Source organism: Panthera leo, chromosome E1, assembly GCF_018350215.1.
Source record: "Panthera leo isolate Ple1 chromosome E1, P.leo_Ple1_pat1.1, whole genome shotgun sequence".
NCBI classification, from domain to species: domain Eukaryota; kingdom Metazoa; phylum Chordata; class Mammalia; order Carnivora; family Felidae; genus Panthera; species Panthera leo.
In genome coordinates, this window is record NC_056692.1 from 5,838,998 (window position 1) to 5,856,027 (window position 17,030).

Below are 17,030 nucleotides of genomic sequence, written 5' to 3' on the forward strand. Positions count from 1 at the left end.
TGGTCTGGTCACACGTCCCAGACGCGGTTGCCCAGAGGTCCAGATCAGCCGGTGTTGTTTAAATCAAACACGCAATGTTACAAAAATAGTTCAAGCAAATATTGACTGCCAGACGGATCCTTTCTTCTAGAGAGGATAAGAGGAGAAATGAATCCCAAGGTACCCCCGGGTATATTTTAACCTGTGCCATCGATCAGACTAATGTCATCCTGGCCTTCTCCCCGCATTTTGATCAAAATACTCCTTTCTAGGGGTGCCTGGGCGGCTCAGCTGGTTCAGTGCCCGACTCCTGCCTTTGGCTCGGCTCGTGATCTCACAGTTTCATGAGTTCGAGCCCCGAGTCAGGCTCTGTACTGACAGTGCAGTGCCTGCTTGGGATTCTCTGTCTCTCCCTCTCTCTCTGCCTCTCCCGTATACGCGCTCTCTCTCTAAATAAAAACATAAATAAACATCAGAAAAATCCCTTTCTAATTGGCCAACAACTGCCTTTTAGATACAAGCGTTCTTCCTCTTTGCTCGTCCTATATCCCTAAGTACCAAAAACAGTGCCTGACACATAGTAGGGCTTCGGTAAACACGTGTGCAGTTAATTCTCTGTTTTCTGTCCATCCACTTTTCTGTTGGGTGCTTTTGTAGATCTGTTGTATATTATCTGAATGTAAATATTATATTACAATGTGTATGAAGACTGTTGGGTATGGTCTCCCTTCATCACATGAGTGGATATTTGCTCTGGTGGGTCATTTGTCTTTTAGTCTTATTTATGGGGTTTGACAGATGACAGCTGTGGGGTTTTTTATTCTGAGGGCTTTTTTTTTTTTTTCAAGTTCATTTATTTCTTGAGAGCGAGAGAGAGAGAGAGAGAGAGAGAGTGAGCAGGGGAGGGGCAGAGAGAGAGAGGGAGAACCGAGAATCCCAAGCAGGCTCCACACTGTCAGCACAGAGCCCGATGTGAGGCTCGAACTCACAAACTGTGAGATCGTGACCCGAGCCGAAACCAGCAGTCAGACGCTTAGCCGGCTGAGCCACCCACGTGCCCCTGAGGGCCTCCTTTGTGTCCAGATATGTCATCCATTTATTCTATATGTCATGATTAGAAAAGCCTTTTTCTCTCCAGAAATTATATAAATATTCACCTAGATTTTTTTAGGGCTTTTGTAGGTGTTTTCTTTTAACATTGAAATCCAATAACCTGAAATATATTTTAGGGTGCTATATAAGATACAGACCTAATTTTCACTTTCAGGTGGTTAGCCATTGTTCTAATACCATTTATTAAATTCTCCATCCTTTCCTTGATTAATTAGAGATGACATTTTACTCTGTATTAATTATTTTATTACACAGTCTTTATTCTTTTCCATTTATATAATATACCAGCCTTTAATTACTCAGCTTTGTATTTAGCAACATTTATGGTGGCAACTCGCATTACAAAAGTCATGTATCATCACAGTAAAAAGGGGGGGGGGGTGATGTTACAAAATAAAAGAAATTAAATACCCTATAATTCATCATTCAGCGGAAAACTCTAACTTTGGGGGATATGATACCCTTTCAGATTCTTCCTATATATCCAGTTTGTTTGAGTTATAGAAAATATTTTAGAATTTGCTTCTTCCTCTATATCTATATTGTTAAAGTTACATAAAATATTTTATTTTTTTTAATTTATTTTTGAGAGATAGAGAGAGGGAGGGAGGGAAGGAGAATATGAGTGGAGGAGGGGCAGTGAGAAAGGAGGTCAGAGGATCTGAAGCAGGCTCTGTGCTAAGAGCAGAAAACCCGATGTGGGGCTTGAACTCATGAACCATGAGATCATGACCTGAAGTCAGATGCTTAACTGACTGAGCCACCCAGATGCCCCTAAAATATTTTAGTATTAGCTAATATGAATACCTCCTCTTTTTCTTGGTAGCTTTTATATTTTTAATCATCCTTATTGTTTTCTTTTAGGTTACCTTTAAGATTTATTTATGATCAATCTCTATAGTTTTATTGTTATCTATTGTTTGAATTGGAATTACATCAAACTTATCCATATATTTAGACAAGATCAACCTTTTAACATGTTTATTAAACTCTACATAACACTGACACTTTTGAAACAACCTAGTTTTGGCAATTGTTAAATAAATTAAGGTATATAAGTACAGCCTGACAGCCAGTCATAGAAAATTATTTTAGAAGAATATTTAAGGGGTGCCTGCATGGCTCAGCCAGTTGGATGTCTGACTCTTGATTTCAGTTCAGGTCAAGATCTCACTGTTGATGGGATCAAGCCCCACATCGGGCTCTGTGATGGCAACACAGAGCCTACTTGGGATTCTCTCTCTCCTTCTCTCTCTGTCCCTCCCCTGCTCGTGCATGCTCTTTCTCTCAAAATAAATAAACATTTTTTTACATAATAATACAATTTTTAGGGTCACCTGGGTGGCTCATTGATGAAGCGTCCGACTTCAGCTCAGGTCATGATCTCACAATTCAAGAGTTCGAGCCCCGTGCCGGGCTCTGTGCTGACAGCTGAGATCCTGGAGCCTGCTTCCGATTCTGTGTCTCCCTGTCTCCCTGCCCCTCGCCTGCTCGCACTCTCTCTCTCAAATAAACGTTAAGAAAAACATTAACATAATAATAAAATTTTTCAAATATATATTTAATGAGATGGGGAAATGTTTCTGATACATTTTACGTACAGGAACCAAATGATAAATGTGCTGCGTGACATCCAATAACAAAGAGAGGTGCAAATGTAAGTTAAATTATAAACGAATAATATATAACAAAATACAAATAATAAACTCGAGAATATAATATCTCCAAACATACGTGTTAAACACCAAGATGTAAATGACCGATGGAAGGGTTACATTCATTTCCGTATTCTTTTTTGTGTTTTACAACGTTTCCTTCTTTCTAAAACTTTGTGAGATCGCCTAAGTATCACTTTAAACCGAGAAGCACGTGACCGCCGAAGTCATCCCAGGTAGCTGCACCTCCACGTTTGCCACTGAGGCCACGGTCGTCCTGTTACGTTTCCTGTGGATCCGCACCTTGCCCCCAGCTCACACTGCCCGACTTTCTCCCCAGGTATCTCCAAACCATAGAGCGTGCCCTGGAAGCTGGAGATGTGGTGCTAATCGAAAACCTGGAAGAATCCGTTGATCCTGTCCTGGGTCCCCTGCTCGGGAGAGAAGTCATCAAGAAAGGACGGTACGACTTAGCCATGTTGTTGATCCTGTGTGAGGAACTGGATGGTCGCCCCAGGTAGAACCGTGAGCAGATCTGCTCTGCCCAGAACACGTTCTCCTTAACTCCCGTCAGGTGGCTCCGACGGGACCCAAGGGGAACACTCAGCTGCCCTTGACTCGTAGAGACAGTTTTCTGGAGTCACTTAGCTCCTGTCCGGTCACGTCCTCCTCGACTTCCCCCTACATGTTAGCGGCGCACTGTTTTGGAAGAACTTTAGAAGGAAAGTGGTCAAAATGCAGACTGACTCGTAAGCATGAGTCATTTTTACCCAAGCCAGACTTCTGGGTTCTGAGAACTCGGTTCTCTGTCCATCTGTTGAGTCCCGGTGGCTTTGGGGGCTGGTAAGTGGTCAGGGGCTCAGCAAGCGTCTGGCAGAAGGAGGGACACGAGAGAGGAAGGAGAAGAGGTACTTATGATGATGGGTTGCTTCATTCCAGAGCCTCACCCACTGCCCAGGCCATAAATACCCTTTCCGTGTCCTTAGTATGTGCTCACTTACTGAATTAACCACCTTAGCAGTTACTTTCCATCAGCCATGAAAGAAAAGGGACCCCATCGCTGCTAGCCCAGAAGGCACGTTTCTGCACACTTAGGGTGCCCTTTCCTGCAAACGCTTTACTGCCATCTGCTGGGCACGTTTCATAACGTACTCACCTCCCTGGGCAACTCCCTGGATGCCTCTCCCTGTAGTGGCACGTGCAAAATCCAACATGGTGGCCGTGGGAGAAAGTCTCCCACCCTCCACCCCCCTTCCCCACATTAGGGCAAATAAGAATCCTAGCGTTCAGGCTAGACCTGCTTGAGAGGAATCCGAATGTGGCTATATTGTTTGCTATGATCTTGCAAAAAACAAACAAACAAAAACTGTCTGGAATTCTGTCCCAAACCAAATCTCACAGGAAGGCACCCCACCTTCACATGACCCTTCGTGTTCCAGATTCGTCAAAATCGGAGACAAAGAATGTGAATACAACCCCGGCTTCCGGCTCCTCCTTCACACCAAGCTGGCCAATCCTCACTACCAGCCCGAGCTGCAGGCTCAGGCCACCCTGATCAACTTCACGGTGACCAGGGATGGCCTGGAGGACCAGCTGTTGGCCGCCGTGGTCAGCATGGAGAGGCCGGACCTGGAGCAGCTGAAGGTTCGTGGGGGAGCCACCAAGGAAGGGAGGAAGAAAATGCTCTGTGACTGCTGCGGTGATCTAACAGCACAGAGCCTGCTTGGGATTCTCTCTCTCTCTCTCGCTCTCTCTCTGCCTGCACTTACTCTCTCAAAATAAATAAACTTAAAAAGAAAAGAAACAGAAGATGACCAGAGTAGCTGCGGCTGGGGCCCCCAACAGGAAGATTGTTCTTTCCAGGGCTCGAAAAGCAATAAGCCCATGCAGTACAAGGGCAAAGAAATGACAGCTGCCTGAACTCACGTGTTCCCCGCGCCCCTCCCCCCAGTAGCATCATAGTGCTTTAGGGTATGGAATCTAATGATCAGGAAGGGAAGGCGAGGGGAGGTCAGCTTGGACCCCGGAGCCCCACTCCGACTTTGAAGAAGGCTCCAGCGATGAGCTTTTCTAAACTTGTCAGTGTCTGTTGATTTTTTTTTCCAAGTAAAGAGCATCTACAGGAGAGCCATTCATTTGGGGCAGTAAAGAGGTAATAGAGGTGACCTTCCAGAGAATGAGAACTTGACCCTACCCTCTGACTAGTCACACAAATAGTTTCCGCTGAGGGAACACGCTATGTGCCAGCACTGTGTTTTCTCCTCTGAGAAGGGGCTGGGGCTAGCCAGCCAAGGTTATGGACACATTAAGAAGGTACCTCAGGGGCCCCTGGGTGGCTCGGCCAGTCGAGCGTCTGACTTCGGCTTGGATCATGACCTCGAGGTTTGTGAGTTCGAGCCCCGCATCGTGCTCGCTGCTGTTGGTGCAGAGCCTGCTTCAGATCCTCTGTTGCCCTCTCTCTCTCTGCCCCTCCCCTGCCTGTAAAACAAGTAAAAACATTAAAAAAGAAGACCCCGTAGCGTTTATCTGTTCAGACCTACGCCAAGCATAGGGTGCGCTGGGCTCCTGCACCTGACTCCCCCTTGCTCTGTGTTTGCAGTCAGATCTCACCAAGCAACAGAACGGGTTCAAAATCACCCTGAAAACACTAGAAGACAACCTGCTTTCTCGCCTCTCTTCAGCATCTGGGAACTTCCTGGGGGACACAGCCTTAGTGGAGAACCTGGAGACCACCAAGCAGACAGCCGCGGAAGTCGAGAAGAAGGTAAAACTGCCTGGCAGCGTTCCCAGGTAGCGTTGGTAGGTTCCCACATTCCTTCCAGAAAGTCAAGGCGGGCAGGATTCCTGAGATCACCACCTCACGCCGTGCATCAGGGAGTTCCCGCCTTCTGGGCAAGGAGTTTGACCCCTCGGCTCCACAGACATTTGGCGAGCGTGAACTCTGTGCCTGCTGAGAGTTTGCACACTTGCCCTGAGGCTAAGGAATCGCACCCCTGTGTGCCGTGAGCACTGGCTGGCTCACGGTTGCTCCCTGAGAAAGCCCACCAGCCGGCAAAAGTCTCGAAAGTCTGATTGCAATGCAAGCAGCTTCGGTGGCTGCTCAGGAAGGCCAGCTCTCAAAAACGGCTATCATCCCGGGAAACTCTGCGGTCTCTAGCTTCCTTCCTTTACCTCACATTATCTGGAAGGCTTTTATTCCCCCCTGTGGGAGACGGAAGGACAGGATTTGAGGGCATCCGAGCCCCTCGCCCTTTGCGGGGAGGCTGCTGAAACTATACAGGCTCTTTTTCATCCACAGCCCTGCTGTTGGATCAGAGGAGCAATGAAGATACTGGTTCTGAGCAGGATAAATGAGTCTGTAACAGGACACCTCTGAGGGAAGGCACTGTTGGTCAGATTATTGGGATTTCTCCACATATCAAAGCCGTTGTTGTGGGTCGGGACAGGGTAGGAAAAATGAGAGGTGATGACGGGTGGTGTAGGTAGACCAGCTCATGCCCACACTGGGGTAACAGACAAATGAAGTTGGAATGGGAGCCTGAGAGCAGGAAGGTCCAGGTTCACATTGTCTCTGTGGCCGTGGTGTGGCCACCAGGTTCCACTCCTGGTTCTCTGTGGCCTCCATATCTCTAGAAAAGGGAGTGCAGAGTTTGTATAGTAATTGTGTACAAGTCCCCCTGTCTTGGGTAGGAGAGATGGGGCCTGGGGGGACAGAACCCAGCTCACACATGGTGATATATGGGTAAAGTTTTAGCCCAGGAAACATCTCAGATTCCAGGAATAAACACTTAGATAGGCATTGATGCCAATAACTGAAAGATGAGAGCAGAAATGGATCTGGGGATGAGAAGACATTATTAGTTTCGTTTGTGTTGCGTTGAGTTTGGAACGCCTTTGGGCCATTCACGTAGGTCCCTTCCTTGAGTTTCCAGATAAATGACCTTGGTTGGTGCTAAGAGTCATCAACAAGTAGTTGATCATTGAAACTGAGAGCAGAGGAAGTCATGGGGGAGATGTGTGTGCAGTGAGGAGACTGAAGAATAGAGCATTGAGAAGAATCCTCAGACATTTTAGGAGAAATACAGAACATGTTGACTGTGGAATAGAGCAGACAGATGGGAAGAAAAGCAGGAAAATAAGGGATTGTAAAAGAAAGCATCTCAAGAGGGTGTGCCGGTGATGTTGAATGATGCTGAGGACTCAAGGTATGGCTGGGATGTGGCCACTGAACTTTGCAGAAAGGAGTCATCAGTGATCTTGCAGAGAATGGTTTCAGTGGTGTCATGGAAGCAGAAGCCAGACTGAATTAGAATGAGAGCAAATGGGATCAGAAAAAGGGAAAGAGAATATAAGCTACCCTTGAAAGAAGCCAAACTGAAATGGCAGAGAAAGAAAGGATTGCGACTTAAAGGAGACATGGGTCCCGTGAGACGGGAAAGATTGGGTGCGGTAAGATCTTCACCGGAGGTGGGAGGATGCCTGGTTTGTAAAGTAAAAGCCGCAGTTGATAAGAGAAGGTGAATTTACAGGAAAAAGAAGGAACAATTAATGTAGCGGGGTACATGAGAAAGTCAGAGGAAATCTAATTCAGGTCACAGATGATGAACTTGTCTTTGGAAAGATGGAGAGCTAGTTCCAAAGTGATAGGGGTTGGGGGCAAGCATGAGTCTAGAAATGAGATCCATGGTCCATGGATTCTCCAGGCAACTGAGGTAAGGAGACAGAAACTTCAAGGAATCAGAGGAGAGGCAGAAATTAAGGAAATTCCTTCCTGATGGTCTCTCTATAGACGGTGAAAGCATGAGTCACATTCACCTGCAGAGAGTGAAGGAGTGGTAGTAAGGCAGGCGGTTTGGGGAGAGGAGTGAAGGTTTACTGAAATAAGAGTAAAAGTTAATTCAGGAAATATAATTAGTGGACAGCATTAGGAACCCAGGTGAGCTTGAAAAGGATGGATCTGTGATAACACCATTCTGAGTAGCTGTTTTTGTTCAGTCCACCCCCTTCCGAAAAGCTTTGTCTTTAGCTACTGAATTTAACCAATTTACATTTATTAACATTATCGGTAGAGTGAATTTCTTTCTACTGCCTTCATTTGTGTTTTCTATTAACCACGCTTATTTGTTTTTTTCTCCCGTCTTGATTTTTCATCATTCTCATCTTTATCCTCTCCTGATTTTAAAGTTAATTTACTTTGGGGATACCTGGGTGGTTCAGTCACTTCAGTAGAGATCTGACTCTTGATCTCAGCTCAGGTCATGATCTCACATTTCATGAGATTGAGCCCCATGTGGGGCTCTGCACTGTCCATATGGAGCCTGCTTGGGATTCTCTCTCACTATCTGACCCCCCCCCCACTCATGTGCACACACTCTCTCTTTCTGTCTCTCAAAATAAACTTAAAAAAAAGTTAATTTACTTTATTTTATTGATTAACCTTGTTTCGTTTACATATGAAAATTGTATTTCATTTTATATGACTTAACAATATATATACTGATTTAACAAAGTCTAATATAAAGGGATATATGGCCTCTCCCAAGACAATATAAGGACTTTAGAATACTTTGATCATCCTTTTCCATCTTCTGTTACTGTTTTATAATATTTTAGTTCCACCTTCTACTTCCTTTTCCTATGGTGGTCATTTTTTTTAAACATTTATTTATTTTCTTTTTTTTTTAACATTTATTTATTTTCAAGAGACAGAGAGAGACACAGTGTGAGTGGGGGAGGGACAGAGAGAGAGAGGGAGACACAGAATCTGAAGCAGGCTCTAGGCTCCAAGCCATCAGTGCAGAGCCCCATGTGGGGCTCGAACCCACGAACCACGAGATCATGACCTAAGCCGTAGTCGGATGCTCAACTGACAGAGCCCCCCAGGCGCCCCTATGGTGGTCATTTTTTATAGCCCTTGTTATTTAGATTAACCACATATTTAAGAAATTCTCAGATCTCATTTCCCCCTTTTGATGTGATCTTCTAATTGAGGCAAATAATTATTTCTTCAAGGGTCTGTGGATAGTAAACTTTCTTTGACATTGACTGCTTCTTCTAAAAGCTCTGGTCTTTCACCGGATCGGAAAATTCTCAACCGTTACGCCTCCAAGTGTTGCTTCTCCCTCGTTCTCTCTGTCCTGTATCTCTGTTAAATGTATTCTGAATCTTCTCTTTCTGTCTGCCAAGTCTCACAACCTCATACATATTTTTCATCTTTTTCTTTTCTCTCTGAGCTACCTTTGTTCCAATTTCCTCAGATCTGTCTTCTAGTTTTCATCTTCTCCTTCCAGCACTGGTCCATTATTTAACCTGTGCACTGGGTTTTTCATTTAAATAACTGAATTTCTTAAAAAGTCCTAGTGAGTTCATTTTTTTTTCTAGGTAATAGCTGCTCCTCTTTCTAATGTCCCGATTTTATGTTTTTCTTCAGCTCTACTGCTTTTAAACCGAAATAGTTAATGGTGAGTTATAGATTGTTCAGGGATCTTCAGCTCTTGGGATGCTAATCCTCCTGGGAATTTTGGGGGAGTAGATTCTCCTTTTCCCCCTTGGTAACACTTCCTTCTGAAGTTCGTAATTGTTTATGGCAAGCTGATCTTTGAAAAGGATCGTTGTGGTTTGTTTTTTTTTTTCCTGTGAGAGTCTCAGAAATTATCATTAGTTTCACTCGTCTGGAGCATAAGGCAGGTCATACTGAGGCTTGTATTTAGTGGCCTCTTCTTTCAGACTCCCTCTCTGACGCTTGGGTCTGTTTCCTCATTTTTACCTGTGATAAGAAATTTTCTGATAATAAACTATTCCATTGAAAGAGATCCTCTTTCAACCTAGATGGATCTAGAGACTTGAATGCTAAGGGAAATGATCAGAGACAGATAAATACCCTATGATCGCGCTCATATGTGGCGTTTTAAAAAATGAAACAAAAAAGAGAGACAAGCCAAGAAACAGCCTCTTGACTGTAGGGAACAGACTGACGGTCACCAGAGGGGAGGTGGGGGTGGGGGGGCAGTAGGTGATGGGGCCAACAGGACACTTATCTTGATGGGCGCCGGATGATGTATGGAAGGGTTGAGTCACTGTATTGTATGCCTGAAACTAATATCACGCTCTGTGTTAACTATACGGGAATTAAGGCTTTTTTTTTACTAAAAGGAGAGATCCTCTTTGTGAATTTACATATGAACTCTTTCATAAAAATTAAAACAAAATTCAATTTATGCTGTTTTCACTGGACTTTCACTGCCTGTAATACTGGTTTATTTTCAAGTAATATATGCATGTGTGTGTGTCTGTGTGTGTATTCTCATGCTTGTGAAAGATCACCTCCTTTCTCACTGATGCTCTATTAAAAAATAAAACACACAGCAGGGGCGCCTGGGTGGCTCAGTCAGTTGAGCATCCAACTTTGGCTCAGGTCATGATCTCATGCATGGTTCATGGGTTCAAACCCCGCCTCAGGCTCTACGTGGACAGCTCAGAGCCTGGAGCCTGCTTCAGATTCTGTGTCTCCCTCTCTCTCTGCCCACCCCCACTTCAAAAATGAATAAACATTAAAAAAAAAAAACCACAGCAGCTTCCTAATCTTCTAGCTGCTATCCCCACCCAGACCCACCTGCCCCACACACAGACACGGTGTGTGTGGACACAGAGAAGCCAGGCTGATGGGTTGGTGTGAACAACGGACCGCTATTTCTTTCCCTACCAGGTCCAGGAGGCCAGGGTGACGGAAGTGAAAATCAACGAGGCCCGCGAACACTACCGGCCCGCAGCCGCCCGGGCCTCCCTGCTCTACTTCATCATGAATGACCTCAGCAAGATCCATCCGATGTACCAGTTTTCTCTCAAGGTGACCTACACCTGTGGGGTTTTGCGTAAACCTGGTCATACAGCCACCCAGCTGTCCGGGAGGGCTTACCCGCGGGCTCCATGGGCTACGGCAGGTCTATCAGATCAAATCCGGGGGACCTGTGACGGTACCTTCAGACCCACCTTACAGTCCTCATCTCTTTAACTGGGTCACTCAGGACTCACGGGTTATTCCCACAGGAGCAGGAGCTGTCCCAGCCTCACTCACTCAGGCGACACGGTGGGTGCTAAGCTTACTGAAGGCAAGGAAGAGAACCAAGAAATATCAGAAGTGGCCCCCCACTGCCCCCCAAAAGAGCTTAAAATACGATAGGGACGATCACAGGTGTGCGTGTCTTTCATAGGGGTTAAGACCAAGGAATGGCGTCAGTCCAGCCTTCAATTAGTTTCCTCGCTACCCTAAGTTCCTCCAGGCGACTGCTTTATGGTTGCCGAAATACTTCTAACACCAAAGGTGTTAGCACATTGTAAGTGCTGACTGCTCTTAACTTACTCATGAAAAAATAAAGCCCTATAAATTTTAAGTGAATCGATGAAAGTCTGTCTTTCTCCCGTAGGGTATGCGCAGTTGAAGACGCATTAGGGATAGTGCAGCATTTCTGAACAACCTCTGTGGTTCGACCTAACAGACAGAGGATGGACACACACACACGCGCGCACACACACACACACACACACACACACACACACACACACACAGTCAGAGCTTAAACCTCATTCTGCGAAGGGGAACACTTGATGGAGGTCAAGGTGTGGGGTCGGAGGTGAGCAGGTAAGACATCAGGAGGTCTCCAGTCCCTGGGGCTCATTCAATGGCGGATGGCATTTTACCATTTCCGGGTCCCCTTCCCTCAACTCAGAGTCTCTGCAGACGAAAGGAATTGTGTTTATATTTGATGCGCTTAAAAGCAATCTAATGCTTGGCCTAGTATTCAAGTCAAAGCAAACGATGAAAGAATCACGAGATGTTTCAAGACAGCGTAAGAGTTAGCATGATAAGCAGAATAGCTGTAAGAGGGCTCCCCAGTTCTGAGAGTGGCTGAAAAGAAATCAAATGAAACCCAAGAAAAGATGTGTTCGGAAACATGGGGAAAGTTGTTTTGCAGCAATAACACCCTGATCGAGGCTTGTGTTGTCATAGAAGCACTGTTTTTTTGGGGGGGAGGCATTTGGCCCCCATACTGTTATTAAGACTTGCCAACCAGCTTGATCGTCGAGAGCAGATTTAAATGCTTAACGATAAGAAGGTCTTCAGAGGGACCGAAACAACAGTATACTTAGAAACCTTGTGCGATGGGAAGAAAAACCAATCCCTGGGGTCTCCACGATCTTGGCTTTTGTCTGAGGTTGGGTTTTACGGTCGCTGCTCCAGCCACAGATCCCTGTTTCCCAAATGGCTCTGAGCAGGAATATGTCCAAATGTGTCTCTTGGCTTTTACACAACCAGACACTCTTCAAGAGCCAGTTTTGAAAAAGCTGGGAAGCTCGTACCAAGGTTAAGATGGAACGGGGGTGCGTTGTCATTTTTCTCCAGAACTCAGCCAAAGGCTAAGAGAGGGTTAATGAGGCTTCACTGGCGGAGGGCCAGGGGCTCCTGAGAAAGATAAGACCGCCGGCTGGAAGGCCTATGTCCGTCTGTTTCGTGTCTTCTGTGCAGGGAGGAGGGACCTTGCTCAGAGAGGTGGGGAAGGGAAGAACCAGACAGAAGCAAAGAGCACAGAGCTCTGATCTCAAACCGAAGGCCTGTTGACCTATTTTCAGAGGGCTTTTCACCCTCCTTGGTGGTGAAGATCCAGGAGTCAGGATGACCACTAATCCAGATGCCTGACTTCCCGTGAAAGTGTGTTGGATTCCAGTACTGAGCCCCCATTCCTTCCACACAGTAGAAGTTGGCTGGAGCTAAGGGGATGGATGGCTCCTCGAGGATCAGCTTCTGCCTCCCTCTGGCCACGTTCCTTCCCCTCGTCCCCGTTTGGTCTCACACACCTGGCCCCTGGGGCATCTGAGTTTGAGACCCTCGGTCTGGAGCATCTCTCATGCTTTGCCCAAGCTCTTTAGGGCACTAGTGGGACACAGTCATTCATTAACAGATCTTTTGAATGCCTATCGTACGTGAAGAGCTGGGCTGGATTCTGGGTTGCTAAGGACTGACTTCCGTCCTCAGTGTGCCCACAATCTGGTAGAAAGGACAAGGTGAAACATATATTTTTTAATTTTTAAATGTTTTTATTTACTTTTGAGAGAGAGAGAGAGAGAGAGAGAGAGCAAGCGGGGGAGGGGCAGAGACAGGGAGACGCAGAATCGAAAGCAGTCTCCAGGCTCCGAGCTGTCAGCAAAATCCCGACATGGGGCTCAAACTCACAAACCATGAGATCATGACCTGAGCTGAAGTCGGACGCTTAACTGACTGAGCCACCCAGGCGCCCCCAAGGTGAAACCTATCTAAGGCGCAAGGCTATGGACAGGGGCCCTAGAAGAGTGACAGGGTGGTTAGAGCCAGCCATGGGACCGTGTGCGCAACAGATGACCTCCAGGAGGGGGTCGTACAAGCAGAGGTCAGCCCAGCGCTGGCTTCCTCCTGGAAGTCAGGAGGATGGGAGTCCCCTTTAGGATGGAACGGAAAAGGGAGCCCAACTTAGCTGAATGTAAAGAAAATGCTAAGCGTACCTAAGTCTTTGCATTTTCTTTAGGTCTTTTTTCTGACTCGTGAACCACCTTGTCTAAACTTAGTAGCTGGAGATTCTTTACCGATCACTATCATTTCAATAAAGATAGATTTAGGGAAAAGAAGGCACAGTAACGCCCTGGGGAAAGCTATACACTCAGTCTCTGCAGACTCACTCGCCAGTATAAGTTGTCCAGATTTCTCTGTGTGGACCTGGGGGACATGACCCTCCTCCACTGAGCTAATCTCCAGCCTACCAGGTGTGGGCACACATCACCGTGGATTGGGTTGAAGGCAGTCAGAAGATTTTGCTAGGATCATCAAAACTGACTGAAGAAGGGAGCCTGCAAGGGTTTCCTTAACAAGAAACACCATGGAACTTTGAAAAATAGGAGGTCCTATTTCCCCCCCATTTTGCAACTGAGGAAATCTCGAGATGCAAATTTTATATGGTTTCCACTGAGGTTTAAATACCTGGTGTTGGAAAGACCCAAGACTCCTTTTTTTTTCTTCTTCTTTTTTTTTGAAGCCACCAAAGGGCAATAGAGTAAAGACTGGAAATCTGCATAGCCACGAATTGGAAAGGCCTGATTATATCTTGATTTTTATTTTCTTTAATGACTCATTCTATGCATATCACAAAGTGCAGCATTCCTAATATTGATTTGTATAAATGCTGTATACGTGTAAACCACGAAAAATTGATTCATATCATTTGTATTTCATAAGAGACCCTTAATGTTCAGAAGACGTAGCCAAAGCAGGCCTCGCACCCTGCTCTCTGATTCAGGAAGGGTCTATGAAGAAATAAAGGGTGTGTAAAAGGATTCTCCAAATGACTGCAGACTTAATAGGAAGAAAAACAGCACATGAGATTCTGATCATTACCAAAAGGAAAAATAATTAATTTTAAAATATTCTGAGTACCTATTATGTACAAGAGTCTCTTTAAGACAACAGATTTGTCCAACCCATTTTGGTTCTACCATCAGGAATTCTGGAATTTACTGGATAGTATCACTAATCCCAGCTGGTTATTGTTGACCGTGCTTACCCATTTGTGGGGGTGGTTATCCAACAGAACTTACTGGATCTAATTGAATTATTTTGGTTCCTGGATAGTCACTTTTCACCAGTCAGAACTGTAGGCTCTTGTGTGTATGCCTCATAGCTTTGCCCACGTCATGGCAATGTAACAATTCATACGAGCAAACTAAGAAAAGAGCTAATAGAATGTTGTCTTGTTGCCACGGTCCCTTCTTTTTTTAAAAAAAAAATTTTTTTTAACGTTTATTTATTTTTGAGACAGAGAAAGACAGAGCATGAACGGGGGAGGGTCAGAGAGAGAGGGAGACACAGAATCCAAAACAGGCTCCAGGCTCTGAGCCGTCAGCACGGAGCCCGACGTGGGGCTCGAACTCACGGACCGCGAGATCGTGACCTGAGCCGAAGTTGGACGCTTAACCGACTGAGCCACCCAGGCGCCCCAACCACGGTCCCTTCTTGGCAGGATATGCTGGGAAAACATTTCTGAGGCTGGCAAATTACAGTATTCTTCACAGGTGAGTCTACTAGTTACGTATACAGAGAGCTATGTAAATTACCAGTGTCCAACCTCCTGCCCCCAGGCCTTCAGCATCGTCTTCCAGAAGGCAGTGGAGAAGGCCGCTCCGGATGAGAGCCTCAAGGCGCGTGTGACCAATCTGATAGACAGCATCACCTTCTCCGTATACCAGTACACCACACGTGGGCTCTTCGAGTGTGATAAGCTGACCTACCTTGCCCAGCTTACCTTTCAGGTAAAAGTAGAATCAAGAAGTTTCCAGAAAACACGTCATTTTCCAGTACCCAACCAGCAGGTGTAAAGAAAGTTTGCTCTTTTCACTTCGCTTCCCATAGAAGGTGAAGACTGTTAGGCTCTACGCAGAGGCATCGGACAAGAAGGTCCAATATGGCGCGTGCATGCTGCCTCACCATTGTCACACTCATGGCAAACATGCCTAATCAACCGTTGTACTCGTTTACCTTGGATGACCTAGGATCCTCCTCAACGTTGTCCTCCAGCCGGCCACTAGCCATCAACCCAAGCTGGCACTAAAAATGGAACTCAACGGCCATACCAATAACTAGATACTTTTTGAGATGCTAGAAGAAATGTAGAGCGTCCCTCATTATTTATTTACCTCTAGGGATGTGACTTTCATGCCCCAACCTTCCCTCAGAATAAGAAATTGCAAATGTCGGGGCGCCTGGGTGGCTCGATTGGTTAAGCGTCGACTTCGGCTCAGGTCATGATCTCACGGTTTGTGAGTTCAAGCCCCGCATCGGGCTCTGTGCTGATGGCTCAGAGCCTGGAGCCTGCTTCACATTCTGTGTCTCCCACTCTCTCTCTGCCCCTTCCCTGCTCATGCTCTGTCTCTCTCTGTCTCAAAAATAAATAAACGTTAAAAAAAAATTTTTTTTAAGAAATTGCAAATGTCTTTCCATAGCCATAGCAGATTTGGCCTTGAAAAGGTCCTTAAGAGCTCTGATTCTCAAGGGCTTGGGGGGCATCAGGGACTTCCAGTGTTAATAAGAAAACCTTGTCTTCCACTTACTCTCAACATCAAAAAGCCACGAGAATTTATTTCCTCGCACTTATCCCTCTAATCATTTAGGTTTGGGAATTTTTTCCGTAAGTTAACTGGGAACACGCTTAGATTATCTCGAAGGCCTCTTCCAATTCTAAACACCAGATATGCTATGATGACTTCTGGGCTGACTCTGTTTGCATGTTCCAAAGCCTGAATCCACGGGGGAGTGTTAGTGTGGCTGGTCCCTGTCACCCTCTGTATTCCCTCTCCAGCCCAGAAGCATGTGGTGTCATCAGAAGAACTTGGGGCACCTGGCTGGCTCAGTCAGTGGAACGTGTGACTCTTGGTCTTGGGGTCATGAGTTTGAGCCCCCCATTGGGTGTAGAGATTACTTCAAAAAATGAAAGGGGCACCTGGGTGGCTCAGTCAGTTGAGCGTCCAACTCTTGATTTCGGCTCAGGTCATGATCTCACGGTCATAAGATCAAGACCTGCATCGGGCTCTGTGCTGACAGCATGGAGCCTGCTCGGGATTCTCTCTCTTCCTCTCTCTCTGCCTCTCCCCTGCTCACATTCGCTCTCTTGCTCTCTCTCTCTCTCTCTCAAAAAAAAAAAAAAACAAAAAAAAAACAAAAAAACAAAGGAGGAGGAGAAGGAAGAATAAAAAGGTTTCATCAAATTAATCCCACTGCCCTGCTTGCTGGTCACTCCCCTATTCTGGAACCCCTTTAGCATTATTGATTCATTCATGCATTTCTCTCTTGCATGTGTCCGTATGTGACTTTGACATCCTCCTCAGGCATGTCACTTATATGTGTCATCTTCCCAGATCGCAGAGATGTGCTCTGTGGCATTTAGGACTGATAGACAGAACGCTTGCTAATCAAGGTAGCTGGTCACTCACTGTGTGCATTTATGTCACCCTGATGTTGGTGGGTGAATATACACATACCCAGAAGTGATTTGCGCAGATAACCCACTTTCTTTCACTCCACCCTCTTGAACGTTTATTTTTGTTTATTTTGAGAGAGCGAGCAGGGGAGGGATAGAAAGACAGGGAGCGAGAGAATCCCCAGCAGGCTTCACGCTGCCCGCACAGAGCCCCATGCGGGACTCGACCCCACAAACCGTGAGATCATGACCTGAGCCAAGTTAGAGAGTCAGACGCTTAACCGACTGA

At 45.9% G+C, this 17,030-nt stretch overlaps 1 protein-coding gene across 1 annotated transcript in view; it reads left to right on the forward strand.

Moving 5' to 3' along the window:
• The window catches only part of DNAH9 (dynein axonemal heavy chain 9), a 333,822-nt gene that overhangs the window by 251,381 nt on the left and 65,411 nt on the right, over nt 1-17,030 (forward strand). The window contains exons 54-58 of the mRNA XM_042917480.1: nt 3,088-3,210; nt 4,187-4,391; nt 5,347-5,511; nt 10,453-10,593; nt 14,907-15,077. Coding sequence (XP_042773414.1) covers nt 3,088-3,210; nt 4,187-4,391; nt 5,347-5,511; nt 10,453-10,593; nt 14,907-15,077 — 805 coding nt within the window. The remainder of the gene's footprint in view (nt 1-3,087; nt 3,211-4,186; nt 4,392-5,346; nt 5,512-10,452; nt 10,594-14,906; nt 15,078-17,030) is intronic.